Raw genomic sequence first — 20531 nt, 5'->3', positions numbered from 1 at the left:
GGCTTACGATGATGAGTCAAGCGGGGAATGCCCCGCCAAATTGCCCCTCATCACCATCAAATCTGCAATAGAAGCTCTAATTAACAGAAAGAATCGCATTATATTCACGTCTTGTCACGGCATCAGAGGGACTCTTTGAATAGCATAATCTGTCACTCCGCGGATATCTACTTATAAGCGATTCAACGCCCGACAATGCAATGTAATGTGATACTGAAACAAGGAGGTGCATCAGCAAACCACCGGAAGCATCGCAGAGATTCGACAGTGATGCAGGGGGATTAATAACATAGCTGTATTTGTGGGAGACGCATCCTTACGACATTGCGATCTTGTATTGAATTTCGGAGGCGGCTCCATGAGCCACGATGCATTGCCAGCCACAGTGTTGATAAACCGGCTCAAGTGACGAGATGAATGGGGCTGTGGTGATCTGGCGGGTTGTACAAGGGCGCGAATCCTGTTTTCTAGAGCGCCATGCCGACCCCATCGGTACGCAAAATCGATGATGTCAGTGGTAACATGTCTTCCAGTCGGGTTTAGGGGGTTGTCATTCATGAATGGGATGAGGCGGCAGTATGGTTCTGCATCGTGTTCTGTCGGACAGGGGCAAAATAGGGGTGGGCCATTGCCTCCTTCGCCGTTAGACGATCCTGATAGCAAGTCAGCATTGTGGATATAGAGCGTGGTCATTAGGGTATTGCTTACCTGGTGGTCATATCGAAGAAGCTTGTCGAGGAAGTCAATCGCGTCGTGGCTGACAAAACGCTGGTTTTCAGCGTTGACGAAAGACTGCCAAGGTTTCTTGGGATATCGTGACAGAATATCGTCGTACTGAGCATCAAGCTCGATGTCGTACTTGTCTAGATAATCGAAGAGGTCTTCTGTCCCGAGGACCTTGGCAATTTTGACGAGCTGGTCCGAGTTGCTGCTCCCGTGGAAGAATGGCTCTTTTCGGAAGATCATGGAAGCGAACATGGCTCCGAGGGACCACATGTCGAGAGAGTAGTCGTACTCCTGGAAGTCGACAAGGAGTTCTGGTCCCTTGAAGTAGCGTGATGCCACGCGGACATTGTACTCTGTGCCAGCATGGTAAAATTCGGCCAGACCCCAATCGATCAACCTCAACTATGCACAGGTCAGTGGTGTCTTTCTTTCTTCCGTCACTAAATTAAACGCCCATACCTTTCTCTTTTCATGGTCAATCATGACATTGTGTGGCTTGACATCCCTGTGCATAATGCCCTTGCTATGGCAGAAATCCAGCGCTTTCAACAGCTCATAGATATAATATCTCACGTCATAGTCCTGGAATTTGGGGTAGAGGCTTCGGAAATCGGTGTTGTTGACGTACTCAAATATCAACGAGGGGGTTTTGCTCTGCAATGCGGGCAATTTAGCACTCATCAGGAAGGAGAAAGGGGGGCTAGACGACGCAGCGTCACTGACCTGGTTGTCCCGCACCACATCCAGCAGGGCTACGATATTCGGTCCCCCAGACAGATTCTGGAGAATCTTGATCTCACGTTTTATCTTCTTCTTCTTCACCGGTTTCAGGACCTTGATGACGCATTTCTGGTAGTTTACCACATTGATGCCCTCGAAGACTTCCGAGTATTTTCCGCGGCCTAGAGAGGATATTAGCAAATGAAGAAGCTGGCCAGACAGGGGGGGGGGGGGGATAAACACACCAATCTTCCGCACAACCTCGTAATTCTCCAATATGCCCCAGGAGATGTTGACGCTATCGTAGTCCCAGTATGCGCGGGGCATGTTGGCATTGACGTCGGCATACACACGCGCAACGCTGGCCGCGGCACCGCTGCTGTTGAGCTCCATGGCCGGATTGTCCGGTGCCTCTACGACCGGCGGCAGCTGCTCGGCCGCGGTCACGTTCTTAAGGGAGTCGTCGTGGGTCGCGGAGACGTCGTCGCGGGGCTGGTTGAAGCGGAGGCTGGCGGGACTGGCGAAGAGCACAACAAGGGCGGCGAGGAGGCCTAGCACAAGCCCAGCAGCAAGAGCCTTGTGTTTACGGATGCGCACAATAAGACCAGAGTGCGGGTAGCGGCTTGGACGCGAGACTGATTGCGGTGTTGGTGTTGTTGGAGGGGTTGTGCCGCAAGGATTTGAACGCGGGCCGTGGTGGTCGGTGTTGCTGATGGCTTGTTTTGTGTGAGATCGCCCAGCACGTGATGGGAAGCTTGGACGCAAAAGCGACGATCGGCTCGCATCAAAGAGTTGCAGGTCAGACTCACCGGCAGACTCACCGGCAGGCTCCCTCTTGCGCAGCTCGCCGGCGGCGTGGACTTCACGCGCCGAACTCATCGTGAGGATGTTTCACGACCTGAATGTGCCCTGGGGCGACAAGGACAGAGAACTGCAGCGCACCGTTGCGTTCCTGGACGAATGTGAGCAAGCACCTCCCAGCTGATCGTTCTTGCCTGCGGAATGCTTCACGCCGCAGTTTCGACTTACATAGTGCAGTAGGATATGACGTCGTTGCGCTCACGTACACGTACTCGGGGAAGCTCCCCGCAGAGCTTGTAAGTGTGTTCCAAAGTTTCGATGGCGGCCTTTTATGTTCTCCCCGGATGTCTTCATTCTGTGATTCGACCACCCTTCCGAATGACGCCGCCGGGTAACAAGCATCCGCCTTACTTCCAGTCCCAGTTCTAACACAGCACCTGCACAGAAATGCGTGATACCCACCCCTCTCCCTTTCCCGACCCCCCCGCGACTCCGCATCCTACGAAGATGCAACATCTTCCTCACCGACGCTACGACGAACCACCGTATCCCTCAACTACAGCAAGCTTATGACATTCTCGCTGCTCGGCCAACCGATGAGCGGACCCTCCTGCAAGCATGTCAGACCCTTGATGTCGACCTCATTTCCCTCGACCTGACCCAACGATTTGAGAAACACTTCAAGTACAAAATGCTGTCCGCAGCAATAGCGCGCGGAATTAAGATTGAACTGTGCTACAGTCCGGGGCTATTCGCTAGCAATCCAGCAGCGAAGACGAATCTAGTCGGCAATGTGGTTCAGCTCATCAGGGTCACCCGAGGACGAGGGCTAATATTCAGCTCTGAGGCGAGGAACGTACTGGGGATCCGCGCACCAAGCGATGTTATCAATCTAGCTTCAATCTGGGGGCTAGGCCAAGAGAGGGGCAAAGACGGCCTGACAAAAGAGGCCAGGAGCGTGGTCGAATTTGCGCGGTTGAAGCGGACTAGCTTTAGAGGGGCCGTCAACGTCATATACGGAGGCCAGCAGCCTGTATCCGAGGCAGCCGTGGGAAAGAGCAAGAATAACCAGAAAGGTCTGGGTAAAGACCAGCGGGCGAATGCAGAAGCCCAGAAGAAACGGAAGGCCGAGAGTCTAGAGGGCACTCCGGTGAACCAGTCTGGAGAAGACCAGCCCGGAGAAGATCAGCCCATGTCCAAAAGGGCGATGAAGAGAGCTAAAAAGGCTATGCTTCAGGTTGGCCAGAAGAGCAGTGCTGAGGCCGGCACGACAGAAGCGGAGAATATACCCATCATGCAGAAATAGCAACAGAGCAAGCAAGCCCAAAACTACACATACCATGAATTTGAAAAGCAAATCGGTTTATGTCAATCGTGAATTGGCAGTCCTATCCAATCCCTCGGGCCCTGCTTAAGAGAGGCTAGTGGTGTATCCCACACCTGTATTCCTACACCAGGTCACTAGACTACAGGCCCACTGCGTATGTAGTGCAGACCCCATTTTCTCTCTGCAACACGACAAGAAAAAAAAAAAAAAAAAAAAAGGTAAATAGGGTATTAGTGCTAACAGGCCGGACCAGAATCTAACTCTACTATCCATCAATCTGAAGAAAAATGCTTCACCCCCCTCAAATGCACTAGTTCCTAGCTTTACCTCGCCGTCGGCCTCGGCATCCGAGCCCCCAGCTTGACTGTTACGGCGCTCTGCAGCGCTATCGTAGAGATGTCGAAGGGGAGTCTGTTGTTCTGTACTGTTGCTGTGGAGCTCAGTGTCTCCGAAGAGCCGGCGACCTGGGACTGAGCTGCTGGCGGTGCGCTTGTTGCCGCGGCAGAACTGCTTGCTGCGGAGCTTGAAGCAATGGCTTCTCCTGCGGAGCTCGAGGCAATGGCTTCTCCTGCAGAGCTCGAAGCAATGGCTTCTCCTGCGGCCGAAGTACTCAGTGCGAATGCTGCGCTCGATCCGGATCCAGAGGAGCCAGCAATGACAGTTACGGCGCTCTCACTTGCTGCCGCTGCGGCAGTGGATTCCGCGCCCGCACCCGCAGTAGCTGAAGACCCGGCGATGACAGTCACCGCACTTCCAGCTTGACCCGCTGCGCTCGTCACGGCCCCGGAACTAGCTGCCTGACCGGCTACACCAGAAGAGCCACCAGCAATTACCGTGACAGCACTCCCGGCCGCGCTCGCAGCGGAACCCGCAGCAGAACCCGCAGCACTCGCACCACCCGCGCCAGCCGTCGAACCAGCTATCACCGTCACAGCACTCCCAGCCGCACCAGCCACCACCGTGGAAAGCGTGCTGGCAGGGGGTGCAACCATCCCCGCCATACTGCCCGTCTGGAGCTGGAAGGGCTGTGCTTGTTGTGCCTGTATAGGGAACGAACCAGCGGGACATTGGCATGAGCATGTACACATGGAGTTATCGGCCGCTCGGACAGTCGTTGCTGGGGGAAGAGCACCCGCTGAACTGGCGGCACCAGCTGCATTACCTCCGCCCGCGATGACGGTTACTGCACTCGCAGCTCCGGCTGCGGAAGATCCAGCGACGGAGGCTTGAGCTTGTCCTTGGCCGCCTGCTGAAGAGCCGGCGATGACGGTCACGGCAGATCCTTGGGCTGCAGCAGCGGAGGTTGCTCCTAGAGAGAAGGCTGCCGAGGCCGCGGCTGCGGTGTTGGAGCAGATCTGTGGGGTTTGGTTAGAACAGTTGGTCATGGAAGTGGAAAGACGAGGGAAGAGACATACACTCTCAGTTACAGTCACAGTTCCAGCCGCAGCCGCTTGCCCAGCCGCAGTCTGAGTGATCGTGACCGTTGTTGCAACAGTCTGCCCAACATTCTGCGCAACGGTTTCCTTGACAGTTTCGGTTACCTTCTCAGTGACTTTCTCCGTCACTTTTTCGGTAATCTGTGACTGTCAGCTCTAATCTATCAACCCCAAAGCCCAAAATAACAGGTTTCCAACCCAACAAGCACGACAGGTAGACATACCGTAGCACTCTCAATCTTCAACTCGGTAACCGTTTTATTCTGCTGGATCCTCTCAATCACAGTCTCCTTCACCTCAATAATCTCAACATTGTTAGTATTCTTCCTACCACCACCTCCTCCTTTGTTCTTATTCAAGCCATCCAGAACACCGTCGAGGTTCAAGTTGTTGTTGTTTCCGCCTTCATGCGCTTGCTGAGCATTTGCGAGGTCGCCGATGTTGATGCCCTGTCCAGCTCCAGCTCCCCCTCCACCTGTTAAGTCGCCTATGTTTAGACCTCCCGCTTGACCATGTCCATTTCCTTGGTTTTGATTTTGCCCGTTTCCAAAGTTTCCTAGGTCCGCGACGTTAATACCCTGGCCTACACCGCCCACATTTACTTTCGCATCTAGGCCTCCTCCACCACCGATGTGTGCGATGTTCGAGCGCTTTCCGCTGGCATGGTCATCCGGAGAGATGTCAAGGGTGCCTATGTTTGCGATGTTGGACCTTTGTTTGTGCGGATGCACGTCGATGACGTTGCCCATGTGCAGGTTTTCGATCTTACGGTCGCGGAGGTTGGGGTTCAAGGCTTTGAGGTTGAGGGAAGGTCCCGGTTCAGCGGATACAGTGACCTGGGCTGGGGTTAGGAGGAAGGGGATGGGGTGGGAGATGAGAGCATGGGGATGATTGTGGTTGGACTGACTGCGGAGAGAAGGAGGGCTAGAGCCCAGGTTGATTTTATTCTCTTCATATTGATATTGGAGTGGTTAGCCCTTTGATCAGATACCAGAACTCAGGTCAAGTACACCCAAAGTAAGGTTGGTTAGGATAAGAATTATTCGAGTAAGAGTAACAGTCCAGCTGGAATTAAAGAGCGGCGAATGTCACAGACATGCAGCACGACTGCCGAAAGGAAAGGAAAGAGAAGAGAAAAGTGTGGGTGGGTAGGTAAAAGAGAGGAAGTTCGGAAGCTGCAAAACCGCCGAACGAGGACCCAAACATTCAAAAAATCGCTACCTCAGGCGCGAATTCAAGTCTTCTTTAACGCTGCCCGTGTTTCTGCTCAGGGCTTCCCAAGTTTCCTAGTTCCTGCCACGCGGCTAGGTCTCAACCATCCTGTAATTGCAAGCTGTAACGCCAGCAATGCCATTGTTCGGCGCCCACACCGGCCAAGACTCCGAGTAGGGAGTCCGAATTACGAGTAAGGGTCAACAGGCTGGCGTGCAGCCTGTGAGGCCCTTTTGGCGTTTGCGCCGTGTCAGTTCGGTCTGGGTTGCCGCTGTGGTGGTGGAGTTTGAGACGCGACGTGTGCGAGGTTCAATGTCTCGTGCATGTCACGTTTCAGAAGGTCCGCACTAGACCCATCTAGTCCCGGGTGGACTAGTACCTGACATGAAGGGACGGTTATCCGATCGAGTCCTTTTGTCAGACTTGGATCCATCAGTTTTGCAGAGATTTGTGTCTCTGGGTTGAAGTCGTTGCGTTGGTGTTTCTTTCCATGCTCGTGGTCTGTGGTCTGTGGTCTGTGGTCGGTGGCCTCGGAACACGAAGATCGCGGGCCAGAATCTCAACACCTCCCGATCGCTTGGCATCGCGATATCCTGCGTCATCATCGAGCTTTTTTGGCCATTGCTCTTCGCACTTTGTACAATACGGCCGTTACTACAGGATCGGAGAAATTTCTAAGTCGTCATCTGTTGAAGCTGGGTTCTAGAGAGCTGCTACCGAATGCGAAGAGTCTAGTATATGAGAATGCGTTGATCTCCTCGAATTCGGGCGTCTCCTCTAGATTGCAGTAAGATTTCAACTGCAAAAATGGGTGCTGTTCACATTTTGGACAACTACTATCTTGCCATCACGCTACTCATCACTATCGCCTATCAACTTTTCTTCTTTTCGATAGCTTTCTCGTTCAAGTTCGACAAGCTTACCGATTTCGCTGGAGGCACCAATTTCATTGTTCTTGCAGTCATCACGCTCGTATTCAGCGGCGCCCGAGATAATGCACGCAACATCGTGGCATCAGTTTTCATTATGATATGGGGAGCGCGACTTTCCGGCTTCCTACTTTTCAGGATCTTGAAGACGGGGAAGGATGACCGCTTTGACGACAAGAGAGATAAATTCTGGTCGTTTCTTGGCTTCTGGGTATTGTGAGTTCCCCTCGGCACAACTTGAGTAACAATGCCTAACCCAGCCCAGCCAGATGCTCTGGGTCTGGATAGTATCCTTACCAGTTACTCTCTTGAACTCGCCGAATGTCACTCAGTTCAACCAGCCTGGCTTTGGGACGGGCCGAGACATCGCTGGGATCATTCTGTATTCCATTGGGCTGGTTATGGAGAGTGTATCCGACGTCCAGAAGTATCGATTCAGAAGTGCCCATGGAAGTGATGGCGCTGTATGTGATGTTGGATTCTTCGCCTGGACACGACACCCAAATTACTTTGGAGAGATCATTATCCAGTTTAGTGAGAGAATGACCACCGTCCCTGGTATGACTAGAGTTAACGTGGTTAGGTATCTTCATGATCGCTGTTTCGCCAGCAGCATACGGCTATGCTCACGGTGGAGCGTACTCAGCATTGTACGCGTCCATCCTCGGGCCCTTCTTCCTCACAGCGCTGCTTATGTTCCTGTCCGGGCTTCCTTTGCAAGAACGGCCGGGGGCGAAGAAAAGGTACGAGAAAGGTATCAAGTGGGCCGAGTATGAGAGATACCTACACCGTACGAGTATTCTCATCCCATTCCCACCCCAGTTGTACGAGAAGCTGCCTATGTTCCTAAAGAGGTCGGTTTTCCTAGAGTTTCCGATTTATGTGTTTGATCCGGCGAAGCATGCCGACCAGAGTAAAGCGCAAGCTACGGCCGCAGAGGAGGGTCGGACGAGACCTAGTGATGAGCAAAGTCTGAGATAGTAGGAGTATCGTGGTCGTTGAAATGCATTGTTTGCGCAGTCAATCCACTTTTACCCCTGAAAATGTCTTCAAGAATCACAGGAGCTAATCTGATAAAACCTGTCCGCCAGCTTCAAGTGAGAATAGGTATACGCGGCTCATGTTCATCTGGCGTGACCCTGTGGAAGAGGACGTTGAAACTAGTTTGATTTACCGGGTTAGCGTACTAGACGGAAGTGAATGTCCAAAGGTATCAGGTGTGGGGTCGACGCTCAGACATCGATGACGTCGCACAACGCAAACCGAGCCTCGCAATGCAACTCCACAACCACATGTTAAACTAACTAAACAATTGAGAAATTTATTCTCCTTGTTATTGCAAACCCAATGATACCCTAATTAAAGCAGAAGTCCAGGGGCGGCTAAGTTTTCAGAGGCCAGAGGCATTTAGCATACATATATACATATTTCGCCATTTTAGAGTCTGTAAACATCAGGGCTAGGTCATGCTCCCTAAGAGATCTGCTGATAAGAGACATTACAATAAGGACGACATTAAGCATGACAGAAGAGGCAGTTCATAATTAATAGGGCCATTAATTTATTCTAGAAGAAGACAGGGACTCTGGATATCGCCATAGCAGATTAAATAGTAAAATACTACGACAGTTCATAAATGATCTGTAAAAGCAAAGCTTGCTTAGAGCAATAGTTAGCGCATTAAGGTAGGTTATTTAGGTTAAAGAATAGTTGCAGCATAATGCTTAGCAAAGTAGTATTAGACAGGTAATAGACGCATAACAACAACATTTAACTGTAGCATGTAACTAATTATAGCCTGTAACTAAGCGTAGCTAATACTAATCTCTAACACACTAATGTAGCTAATTGTTTGTAGTAGTGACACTTAGATGCGTTGTCACTATTGTTACACAATAGTCAGATGTGTTGTCACACGATGGTTAGATGCGTCAGCACTATAGTTGTATGCATCTCACCATGGCCTGTTGCTAAGACTCACCTACTTATTTCGCATATATATAGACTCCTACAAAGGATTCCTCTAGCAATACATTTAATCTAGTTCCTTATGCTTCTAGTGTCTTACATAGCTTCACACTAATACTAATCCCTAACACACTAATATAGCTAAAAAAAAAACTTAAATAATAGCTATCTAATTCTTAGCTTTAATTAAGTTAGTAAAATTTTTTTTTAAAAACTTAAAGTTTATATAAATTTAAGATTAGTTATTTAGAAATTAGTTAATTATTAGCTATAATTAAAAAAATAAGTTCTAGCTTTAGCTCTTAACATGTTTCTACTCTTATAATAGTCTTCCTCTTCTTTGCACCTTACAGTCTCTAGCGTTGCGCCTGTTCCTTTCACTGCCTAATACTGCCACGCTAGGCTTAATACTACTACTTAATATCTTTAATTTAATTATTTTAGCATTAAAGCCCTAGTTGTAGAGCTGTAGCTTGTGTAGTTTGTTGCCTCTGCAGGAATTTCTTAGAGTCCTAGAGAGCTCTAGCGCTGCCTCTGCCTCTGCCTCTACCTCTCTATCGCTGTAAAGATTAATGTAGTACATGTAATACCTTAATAAGCTGTTTTGCTTGCATAACTGCTAGTTTTGCTTCTTTAACTGCTATTTAAATATAATAGGCTAATGTCTAGAGTTGTTAGTAAGAGATTACCTAGCAGTGTTAAGAAATGCATAAAGTAAATTACAGCAAATTATAGTAAACTACAGTAAATTGCAGTAAACTACAGCAAATTGCAGCAAACTACAGCAAATTGCGGCAAACTATAGCAAATTGCGGTAAACTATAGCAAATTGCACTAAACTATAGCAAATTACAGCAAACTACAGCAAATTGCGGCAAACTATAGCAAATTGCAGCAAACTACAGTAGATTACAGTAGCAGGCAGCAATCCCTAGTAGATATTAGTTCTGTTGCAAGTAGCTCTACGTATAGAGAGGGTTCTAGGGGGGGTAATGCCTCTAGAAAAAAAGCCTTAAAAAGGGCAGCAATAATTGTGCATAAGCTAGTGTTAGCGTAATAGAAAATTACTAAGCTTTAAGCAGCTAATAAGGCAGCTACATTTAGAAAGGCCTGCGCTTAACAGCTCTAAAGGAGGTTAGGGCGCGCAGTGACAGGAAGAAGGCAAAGAAGCAGGTGCAAGCTAAAGTAGGTAAGCAATCCTAAAGACGCTGCGGACAGCGCAATTAGACTAGGCATAACGCGCAAACGTGTAAGCAAGAAGTAGAAGTAGTATCTAAATAATATTCTAGGCTGTACTGTACTTTATAGTGCTAGAGCGGGTTGTTATAGGCCTGTCAGATATGCGCACCTACTGTCAAGACAGGAGGAACGCTGGACGAAAGCTGCTACATAGTACGAGCAATAAGCTCGAACAGTATATTGCTGCAAATTGCTGCAAATTGCTGCATGTTGCAGTATTTTGCAACAAATTGCAGCATGTTGCAGCAAATTGCAGCATTTTGCAACATTTTGCAACAAATTGCAGCATGTTGCAGCATGTTGCAGCATTTTGCAGCAAATTGCAGCATTTTGCAGCATGTTGCTGTCAGATTGAAGCACTGTTTCTGGGCTTCCTGAGATGAATGATGGGTTTGGATATGATGTATGGGATGATGATTGATTGTATTGATTTATTGATCCTTTTTCTGCTCTACTCGTGTTGCTCGGCTTTTTGTTTTGCCGATCCGAGTCCCTCGCGCACTTGCCCTATGCGCGACCAGCTTGCAAAATGCTGCAATTTGCTGCAACATGCTGTTCGAGCTTATTGCTCGTACTATGTAGCAGCTTTCGTCAAGCGTTCCTCCTGTCTTGACAGTAGGTGCGCATATCTGACAGTTGCAAGCTGGTCGCGCATAGGGCTAGTGCGCGAGGGACTCGGACCGGAAAAACAAAAGCCGAGCAACACGAGCAGAGGAGAAAAAGGATCGATAAATCAATACAATCAATCATCATCCTATACATCATATCCAAACCCATCATTCATCTCAGGAAGCCTAGAAACAGTGCTTAATCTAACAGGGCCATAATAAAGTTTGTTGTGGTGTGGTCTTGGCAAAAGTGAGCAACTCAGGTGTGTGAGCAGCTGCCAATCCCTGACACACTGATGCCAATCCCCGACACACCGATGCGGCTGATGCCAATCCCCGACACACCGATGCGGCTGATGCTAATCCCCGACACACCAATGTGGCTGATGCTAATCCCCGACACACCAATGTGGCTGATGCTAATCCCCGACACACCAATGTGGCTGATGCTAATCCCCGACACACCGATGTGGCTAGAGAGGTGGAACAGACGCCACTAACAATAATTTAAACATGTTTTACACAACGCATGCTAGAGCAAACTGCGTGCAAATTAACAGAAAGGTGCACTTATATTACGTATACATTTTTTTTAAAAAAGAATGTAAGAAATACATAAGGTGACAGAGAAATAGCGTTACCGGGGTTTATCCGAAGAAATTCTGACTAACTAGCGCGTCCAAAAGAGGAGATTCTGCTCAACTTTTCGTTCTGCAAACCCGAATATAATAAGCAGAGCAAGCTCTGCTAATAAACCTAAGAATAAAGACATGGATTAGAGTAGCACTTTAACTTCCACTTCTCTCCTAATTCGTCTCCTATTGGAAACGCCTGGCAGCATCTAAAGTAGTACGTTAAGAAGTTCCACTATTTTGATGAATCAGACACTAGAGAACTAACTCTTAAAGGACAAGAGACAGTCTCTGAGAAGTTTGTGAATGTAAGGATCTACTCTATGCCTTAAAGGCTTAAAGATGTAATTGAAAAGGATGGGCAGTTGACTCATGAGGAAGAACAGGCGGGGTGAGAAGCTGTGTTAAACTTTTGGCCTAAGAAGCCCCTATTACGAGCGGTTAAGGATTTTTACCCCTCCAAAAGCATACATAGAGAGATTATATACATGCGAAAAGCTTCATGCGATTATTCAATCAAAATGGCGCTCCGCATCTGATTTTGCTGGTGATTGAAGGAGGCTGTGGTGCCAAGCATTTTTAGAGTACCGTGTTTTTGTCACCCGCGTGCCAAGCTGCCGGAGTTAACGGAGCTCATCCAGAGTTCATCTTGTGTCATGATTCAATTGCTTAAGTATTCTTTCTTCATTGCTGGGACGCTCATCGTCGTATTCTCGAATTGGTCTGGAATTGCACATTGCTTCCCGTGCGCATTTGTTTGACGAGGTGTGTCCCTAAAACAATAGCGCCAAGGTCGAGACAGTCGGTCTGACAAGATGGCAGCCACAATGCAAAGCATCTTTCCGACACAGAAGACATTGGTCCAGGCTTTTGCAGGCTGTTCCTCGTTCCAGTCTGTCAATGCTGAATCGCAATCCAAATATCCCTCAAAATGGTTAGCCCGCCATGAGCTCTACCCCGTCTGGAGTACGGTTGAAGATGCGAAGAACAAAGCTGCCAAACTGAGTGATGCTGCTGTTGCCGAGCTTGAGAAAGCAAGCCACAAAGCGCAGGACACGACTGGGAAGATTGTAATGTACTCGCCCAAATTCTACACGGCCTGCATATTTGGAGGTGTCCTTGCATGTGGACTTACCCATACTGCCGTGACACCCCTGGATCTTGTGAAGTGCCGTCGTCAAGTTGACTCGAAGATGTACAAAGGCAACTTCGAAGCTTGGGGCAAGATTGGTCGGGCTGAAGGCCTCCGTGGAGTCTACACTGGGTGGGGCCCGACATTATGGGGCTACTCAGTTCAGGGTGGTTTCAAGTATGGCGGATACGAATTCTTCAAGAAGTGGTACGCCGACTTGGTTGGAGAGGATAACTTCCACAAGTACAAGACTTTAGTCTACCTCTCAGCTAGCGCCTCTGCCGAGTTCATTGCCGACGTTGGGCTCTGTCCGTTTGAAGCTGTCAAGGTCCGCATGCAGACCACTATCCCACCGTTCGCGCGTACAACATTTAATGGCATCAGCTATATCACCAGTAAAGAAGGATTTGGCGGGTAAGCGGGACAGAAAGCTTCGCAGAGCTTGTTTGAACAGTGTACAGAGCTAACTGTTTTTAGTCTCTACAAGGGCCTGTATCCGCTATGGGGCCGTCAGATCCCATACACTATGATGAAGGTATCAATGTTTTCGGGACCATGCGTACCGGAAGCTGGGCTGACATTTGTAGTTTGCCTCGTTTGAAACCGTTGTCGAAATGATTTACAACTATCTTCCCGGAACAAAGAATGACTACGGAAAGGGCGCACAGACTGCTGTTTCCTTCACAGGGGGTTACATTGCTGGTATTCTCTGCGCCATCGTTAGTCATCCTGCCGATGTCATGGTTTCGAAGCTCAACGCAAATCGTCAATCCGGGGAGAGTTTCGGCGCCGCGACTGGCCGCATCTACAAGGACATCGGTTTCGTAGGTCTCTGGAACGGCCTTCCGGTGCGTATCGTGATGATTGGTACTCTCACCGGATTGCAGTGGATGATATACGACTACTTTAAGATCTTTATGGGACTGCCAACGACTGGCGGTGCCGCACCCCCAGGTGAGAGAGCGAATGCCTAGAGTGGCAGTCTTCAGCATCAACAAGCCGAACACTCAACCTGGAAGCGAAACCGCTACTCCCTACTATTAGTGCGAGCTTGGAGTTTATTCTGGGGGCGCTTTGAGGTTGGTTTCGGCTTGACGACGAAGCAATGAGGGAGTGCACAATTGTGATATTGCTTTTTGTACTCTAACCCTTCAAATTCTATTCATTCACGACCACGTCTTCAGCTCTTCCGGGCACATGAACGCCAGAACTAATTCTGATATCACGAGTTTCGCCAACTCGTAGCAAAACATTCCTTTCCACTCACGGGTGCCTCGCCAGAATTCCCAGTTTTCCCACGTGCCTGCCTCGCCTCTGCCTCTGCTCCAGCACCCATGAACAGTGCAGTAGCTCCTACGCAGCATCATCCGAGAGCCTAGGCGAATATGGCGAACATTGCGTACATCGATCTCGTCAACAGTGGGATGCCACTCGCAGTCGAGTGCCAACAGGCATTCTTAATCAGCAGTCTGGGCGAATCAGGGTCCGGGGTGTTATCGGGACCACCAAAAGCATCACATCACATCATGATTAAAGTCTGCGTAACCAACCCCACGGCACTTTGAAGTCTAGCACATGGCAATTAAAACACCATTTGGAAGCTAACTGTGACGGTATGGATAGGTGAATTGAGCTGTGGCTGCATCTCCGCCAAGCAACAATGCGAGCATGAGGAACGAGCAATGCTATGGGCCGTTACCCTGTGAGACATGGAAGGCGTTTCCAAGTGCATCCCGTGTTCGTTCTCATGTGAGCGCTGCCTTGAATTCGGTGGTGCCTGTGCGTCATTTTGAAGGCTTGGTGAACGGTATAAAACTCAGGGACTACACCTGTACCCCTCTGCCCCTCCGTCATCCTTGACATTGTCGTGTATCGAGAATCCTTGACTTTTTACACATCCTTTCTAAAGAAGCGGCGAGAACGAATCATACTAAGATATGTCTGACCCGATCCACTCTACCGGCCGTGGTGGTAAGCTTCCCATGTCGTCCTTACTGGGGCCTTGCCGTGAAGGAGCTGATAGCGTACAGGTGCTGGCAATATCGGCCCTGATACTACTGCGTGAGTTCGCCTATTTCATCGCTACCTTTAGACTCTTCTCTCTTTAAGTATGGTAACACTTCTGCAACCACTTTCTAACTGATACACAGCTACACGGACGGAGGCATCATTCGCGAAGGCGTCCAAGGCGAGTCTGCGGATGGCGCCTACTCTACCGGCGTCAGTATCTCCCTCCTCCCCATCAAAGCCCATGGCCTAACACCTCCCAGCGCGGCGGCACCGGCAACATAGGCATGTCGCCCCGACTCAATCCTCAAGAAGGAATCCCGCGCCGCTCTCAGGACATTATCCCCGAGACGGCACTGCGCGAACACCAGGAGAACTTCCACACAGGCGTACGTCAAGCCCTCACCCACCTACTCGAGGAATTGCGCTGACATTATTGTAGAGGGGAGGCGAAGGCAACATCCACAAGGACAAATACGGCGGTCACAGCCACTCCCCCGACCGCAAGGGCGTCGTGGACAAAGTCAAGCATGTGCTCCATCTGGACAAGGATAAGAAGCCCGCGTCCCCGTTAGCCAGCGAGTCTAAGGACTAAGTGCTCTCTTTCTGTATCCGTATGTATCACGGTCGTGTGTGTGACCCGGGAGAATTAATGGATGGCTTGGCTTGGCGTATAGATAGGGTGATTGTCTAGAGATGATACCATTGAAGGCTGAAGCAGTTTCTCAGGGGGACAGTGAGAAACAGCCTATGTTTTGTTTTATCAAATGTGTGTTTTATGTGCCCCATGTAGAGAGATGATCTCGGATATCTAATTCACGGAGGTTTCTTTGGAATTTCGTGCAGTTCGTATGTTTGATGGTGAGGGTAAGGGTGAGTGCGAGACTGGTGGTGGTGTGATATCAGTCGAGTGCCAAAAAGCCGTGAAACAAGACGACGCGGGGAGGATGAGAGGGTCAGTGCGCTTTGGTGGGGTGAAGCTTCGACCAAGCATAGATCGCGTCATTCGGCTTGTGAAATCTTCCTTTCACGCGTCCAAGATTTCTCAGGCGCCATTTACATTCCATTCTACCTCCGCCATGGGTGACACGGTTGGGAAATCCGCCAACGGCACTGCTACCAATTCAAATGACCATCTCATCCACTCAGAGGATCCATTGCACCCTGCAAACCACATATGCACGCTCTGCGCAAAGTTCTACACCTTGGGCTGGGTACGGAGACGGCCCCCCTCGCTCGAGCTTCGAATTTGATCAAGAGACAGCTAACCTTGCCAATTGACTAGGTGACAGGTACGGGTGGCGGAACTAGCATTCGACATGGCGAGCATATCTATATAGCGCCTTCAGGAGTGCAGAAAGAGCTGATGAGGCCGACGGACATGTTTGTTATGGACTTCAACACGAAAGAGTATCTGCGAAGACCGGATGTATGAACATTCTTACTTCTCGCCTTTTTTATACTGTACCTCATGTTTCTAACTCGCGCGAACTAATTAGGTCCACAAACCCTCCGCCTGCACGCCCCTCTTCCTCGCAGCCTTCACGCGCGGTGCCGGATGCTGCATACATACGCACTCACAATGGGCGGTCCTTGTCACGTTGCTGGTTGAGCGCGATTTTGGCCGGGATGCATGTTTTGAGATTGAGGAGATTGAGCAGATTAAGGGGATTCCGAAAGGAAAGGGAAAACTTGGGAATCTGGGATATTATGACAGATTGAAGATACCTATTATTGAAAATACTGCACAGTAAGTTCAGGCGCTATGATCACTAGCCGGGGGAAGAAGGGGATGAGCGGGTTTAGAGTGGACAAGTGCTGACGAGGGATAGTGAGGAGGATCTTACGGGTAGCTTGGAGAAGGCCATGGAGAAGCATCCGGATACGTTTGCTGTGCTGGTAAGGAGGCATGGCATGTGAGTGTCTTCCCAAGCTTGATGAATTCAAGGTGGGCATAGATGCTGATAATTCCAGCTACGTCTGGGGGGACAATGTCCATAAAGCAAAGACGCAGTGTGAAAGGTGAGCTCTACTGTTAAATTTCCATTAGCAGTTGGCCAATGCAATTGCTAACTCAATATCGCTCTTAATAGCCTAGATTACATCTTTCAGCTCGCTGTTGAGATGAAGAAACTCGGACTTCCGTGGACAACTAAATAAACGTCATATTCGACCGCTTAATAAGAGCTATTACGAAATAATATCCAAGCGCATAGAATTATACCAGCTATAAGCGGTAGTGCAAGGGCCATCAAGCTTGCCATTAGCTTCCCTGGAAAACTACGAGTCAGCTGTGCGATACCGTATGCATGCAGCGTCGCGCGGAATGAAGCGCATCCTTTATTATCCTTGAAAGCGCGAGCTTTCAGGTCGAAATTCTTCGATTCAGATCGTAGTGTGCGGACCACTGCCAACTATCCGTCCCAAGTCCAATCTTGTTCGTCCAAGTCAAACAAAAACTCCTCCGTTCTTTCGGATAGCCTCATAAACCAATACTTAATACAAGCACTCAAAACTCTAAGGGGCACTCCATGATGCTCCCGAGTGCGGTTTGCGGTTTGTATTTGAATTTCAGCTGTGGGTCAGAGCACCACTTTATGGCTACATACAGGCTAGCCGAGAGCTGCCTTCTCGTCGTTTATAAACAGTACAGGCTCACTACTTCCAAGACGCAACCTAGGTTATGAGGCTAATTCCGCGTCCTAATCCTCATTATATTCTCCACATGGGTTTTAGGGCTTGAGGGACTAAGCTCTGCAAGTGTTGTAGCAACCATCTGACCTCCATCAAACCCATATCTTTGATCAGCATTGGTGTTAAGTATTCTCTCGTCTGGTCAACATATTCAAGCAAACTCGTCTTCACGAAATCCTCTTTCCTTAATTCTAACCTCAATTTCCATCCAGGCAAAACCCTGTAATTGCATCATGGCACCCCCAATCTCTCCCTCACTCGCTGCCTCCCTCCAAGCCTTCATCAACAACGCCACAGCTGGCGATAAATCTGCCCTACCAGGCGCTATCCCGCACATCGTGGACAAAACCAACAAGACATTATTCCACCATGCGGCAGGTGGCTCCGTGCCTCTCAATGAAAACACAATCTTCATGTTCCACTCCCTCAGCAAAATCATCGGCGCGATCGCCTTCACGCAACTTGTTGAAGCCATCATCACCACCCTTGACGACGTCTCTATCACCTCAGCCCTCCTTCCCGAGCTCGCGGCTAAGAAGGGTTTAACGGGATTCGAGGACGATAAATAGGGTGGAGAGCACTCCATGCTAGTGGATAGACAGTGAGATATCACGCCTCGCATGATAATAACCATACAAACCGGGCTAGACATTCGCACTTCAATTGTCTGATGATAAAATACCTATCCAAGGGGCTGAGAAACCAGGAATAAAGTTGCGGATCCGTATACCACGATTTTCGGCGCGCCGTTATTGTGGCAGCCGGGGAGTCATACGAATAATGGGAAGTGCATGGGTTAGTTGGGTGCGCTGATTAAAAGACTCACGAAAACATTCTTGGACGTCCTTCTAGAGGTAAACATATTCTTGAAGTTGGGGTTTAAGAAGACCGGGTATGAAGAAACATATGGTGGAGATATCACGGGCCGGGAGAAGAGCTCGGACGCGTTTTGGCCGCGGAGTTTGAAGATTCCCAAAGGTTTCCAGAGTATTGATCCTCCGGCCCTTACGATGGTGGAAAGGGAGGGAAAGTCCCCGAAGGGACTTGCTATATTTTTCCGCTTGGCGCCGGCCTTGTTTCCACAGCCAAGGAACTCGCACGACTTCTAGGTATCCTGATGAATGAGGGCGTCGACCCAGTGCCTAGAATACACCTCCCCAGCCCCACCTCAGTCAAAGGAATATGCAGCCCCCAACTCCCACTGCATATCCGCATCGACTCAAGAAGAGTGCTGTCCCCAGTCCAGGAAATTATCGAACCCGGGGGCCTTGAATCAGCGAATATGGATCCGGAGGGGAGTTTGGGGCTGGGTTGTGGTGTTCAGGGTGAAGATAGAGCGTTGGCGGATGAGAAGAAGGGAAGGGACAAGGGAAATGTGTATTGGTATGGTGCTGCAAATAGCGAGTTTTAGATGAATGTAGAGAAGGGTGTCGTCGTGATTATAGATGGGATTACTTCTCGCGAAATGGGGCAGCTTGGGGGAGGTTTGTGCTTCTTTAACTGCTCTATCTATTGCTAGAACAGAACAGTAAATTAACTCCTTAATTTACATGCTTCTTACCGCTAATATCGCCTCCATTGTTACTATAAGTATGCGAAAGTTCCTTTTAACCCTACGTAACACTTAAAGCGAGCAGCAAAAGTACGCTGTTGCTAGCTAGCCTAAGCACTCTAGAGCCTTACTTTGCAAGCTCTTGTCGCCTTACTTTGCAAGCTCTTGTCGCCTTACTTTGCAAGCTCTTGTCGCCTTAAGAAGTTAAGGGCTGCAAGATTTTGTTAAAATTAAGTCCTCTAGAGCCTATAGAAACACTAGTAACTGCAGTAACTGTTACTGCCTGTAAGGCTGTTTTAGTTAACTCTATTACCGCCAGCAACGCCTCAAAAACACTACTGACAGTAACATTTACGTTCTATTCAACATCATGATAAGATATCTTGAATCGATCTTTTTTCTAGACCTGGGCTTAACATGTGTCTGTACAAGCACTTAAATCTCGCTCGGAACAGTTACTGAACAACTTTCCCTTTTATTTTAGACAAATCTATCTAAGTTTTGATGCTTCCACTGCGATTCTTTTGAGCCCATCCGCTCTAGGACATTGCCATGAATTTTATTTCAGAATCTCTAGATCTAGCTATAGTGAAGGGAAGACGTTTCTTTCATCGCTGCAGATATTCACACCTTGAAACCGTCCTCTCAAAGGCCCTAACAATTGATAGTTGCTTTTTTTTTGTAAGATCTAGATCTAGGCATAGTAGGATGATCTCAGTTTATTTTGCCGAAACAGATCCAGACATGGGGATTTGAGTATCTGGGTTTTAGTCTCTAGTCATGGGAGGGTACTATTAATTTCTGAGAAAGTGGTAAGTCGAGACCGGGCAAGTAGTTAAGGGAAATTTATTCTGGTAGAGGCGGCGGCTGGGGAGTACGGAGTTATTCTCTGGGACTGACTGGCTTTACTAGCCCACATTTTATACTCCATCTTTAGAATTTTCGAGGACTTGCGGCGTGAAGAGGTGTGTGGTTGAGAAGTTCTTTCGGGCGGAGACCTGAGGATTTATATAGGGGAGGAGAGGAAGCAATGGACGAAGACATGATGAATAATCGAGCCTACGGGAGAATGTGAAGGCCGCGGCGATGAATATGTCAGGGATGAGGCACTTAAAATTTGTATGCTTGTATTCCTTTCACACTTTCAAAATGGGAATTGGTGGTACTGATGCATTCTCTATCTCCTACCTCTCGGATGGTCTGAATTCGCTTAATCATATTAGTTACGTGATAATGCCCACCAAAAATATCCTAGAGCCTGAGGATGGGTCTCTTCGATATGTTTCTTCACCTGGAATACTTTCTTCTCTTGGAAACTTTATTCGCACATCATACCGACAAACATGGACACGACGTAAGGTGAACATGTTGCTGCTAAGGGGTTTGATGGAAACGATAATTGCGTGTTCTTTAGATTTTATCGAGACTATAGCGTTGGGCATAACATCGCCATCCGCACCTTTTTGAATCTCGCAGGCGAAAAATCGCCTTTTGTTTTCTTCCGGATGACGGGACGCTTCTATGGTCACCTCCCGCAGATTTTGAATG

General features: G+C 48.8%; 8 protein-coding genes across 8 annotated transcripts; 6 read left to right on the top strand and 2 right to left on the bottom strand.

Moving 5' to 3' along the window:
* Positions 1–117: 117 nt before the first annotated feature.
* BDR25DRAFT_290608 (Pkinase-domain-containing protein) lies at positions 118–2537 on the bottom strand. The gene is made up of 6 exons (XM_033688528.1): positions 2485–2537; positions 1692–2408; positions 1450–1628; positions 1186–1380; positions 709–1128; positions 118–653 (listed from the first exon to the last, which is right to left on the bottom strand). Exons 2-6 carry the CDS (start codon positions 2323–2325, stop codon positions 555–557), a joined length of 1527 nt encoding a protein of 508 aa, XP_033544903.1. The 5' UTR covers positions 2326–2408; positions 2485–2537; the 3' UTR covers positions 118–554.
* A 200-nt stretch (positions 2538–2737) lies between these two features.
* On the top strand, positions 2738–3553 carry BDR25DRAFT_232706 (PHP domain-like protein; the record flags this gene model as incomplete). The annotated part of the gene is made up of 1 exon (XM_033685416.1): positions 2738–3553. A coding segment is annotated over one exon (816 nt), but the record flags the coding sequence as incomplete, so codon positions are not given.
* A 344-nt stretch (positions 3554–3897) lies between these two features.
* BDR25DRAFT_316208 (uncharacterized protein) lies at positions 3898–5965 on the bottom strand (the record flags this gene model as incomplete). The annotated part of the gene is made up of 4 exons (XM_033691585.1): positions 3898–4929; positions 4990–5151; positions 5235–5846; positions 5918–5965. The coding sequence occupies 4 exons, from the start codon at positions 5963–5965 to the stop codon at positions 3898–3900; spliced, it is 1854 nt and encodes a 617-aa protein (XP_033544901.1).
* A 963-nt stretch (positions 5966–6928) lies between these two features.
* On the top strand, positions 6929–8227 carry BDR25DRAFT_57251 (DUF1295-domain-containing protein). The gene is made up of 3 exons (XM_033698761.1): positions 6929–7367; positions 7417–7685; positions 7735–8227. The coding sequence occupies exons 1-3, from the start codon at positions 7030–7032 to the stop codon at positions 8130–8132; spliced, it is 1005 nt and encodes a 334-aa protein (XP_033544900.1). The 5' UTR covers positions 6929–7029; the 3' UTR covers positions 8133–8227.
* A 4127-nt stretch (positions 8228–12354) lies between these two features.
* Positions 12355–13912, top strand: BDR25DRAFT_290603 (mitochondrial carrier). The gene is made up of 4 exons (XM_033688527.1): positions 12355–12363; positions 12421–13144; positions 13208–13265; positions 13318–13912. Exons 2-4 carry the CDS (start codon positions 12426–12428, stop codon positions 13702–13704), a joined length of 1164 nt encoding a protein of 387 aa, XP_033544899.1. The 5' UTR covers positions 12355–12363; positions 12421–12425; the 3' UTR covers positions 13705–13912.
* A 658-nt stretch (positions 13913–14570) lies between these two features.
* Positions 14571–15524, top strand: BDR25DRAFT_305092 (uncharacterized protein). The gene is made up of 5 exons (XM_033690347.1): positions 14571–14701; positions 14761–14791; positions 14881–14950; positions 15001–15126; positions 15180–15524. Exons 1-5 carry the CDS (start codon positions 14668–14670, stop codon positions 15330–15332), a joined length of 414 nt encoding a protein of 137 aa, XP_033544898.1. The 5' UTR covers positions 14571–14667; the 3' UTR covers positions 15333–15524.
* A 233-nt stretch (positions 15525–15757) lies between these two features.
* On the top strand, positions 15758–16961 carry BDR25DRAFT_305090 (Methylthioribulose-1-phosphate dehydratase; the record flags this gene model as incomplete). Its single annotated transcript, XM_033690346.1, has 6 exons — positions 15758–15951; positions 16023–16166; positions 16237–16487; positions 16570–16653; positions 16712–16759; positions 16831–16961. Coding segments are annotated over exons 1-6 (725 nt in total), but the record flags the coding sequence as incomplete, so codon positions are not given.
* A 703-nt stretch (positions 16962–17664) lies between these two features.
* On the top strand, positions 17665–18842 carry BDR25DRAFT_373623 (uncharacterized protein; the record flags this gene model as incomplete). The annotated part of the gene is made up of 4 exons (XM_033697297.1): positions 17665–17971; positions 18131–18218; positions 18252–18418; positions 18517–18842. 4 exons carry the CDS (start codon positions 17665–17667, stop codon positions 18840–18842), a joined length of 888 nt encoding a protein of 295 aa, XP_033544896.1.
* Positions 18843–20531: the final 1689 nt, after the last annotated feature.

Source organism: Lindgomyces ingoldianus (genome assembly GCF_010093535.1).
Source record: "Lindgomyces ingoldianus strain ATCC 200398 unplaced genomic scaffold BDR25scaffold_26, whole genome shotgun sequence".
Classification (NCBI taxonomy): domain Eukaryota; kingdom Fungi; phylum Ascomycota; class Dothideomycetes; order Pleosporales; family Lindgomycetaceae; genus Lindgomyces; species Lindgomyces ingoldianus.
Note: the sequence above shows the minus strand (reverse complement) of the source record. Positions and strands in the feature narration are given on the sequence as shown.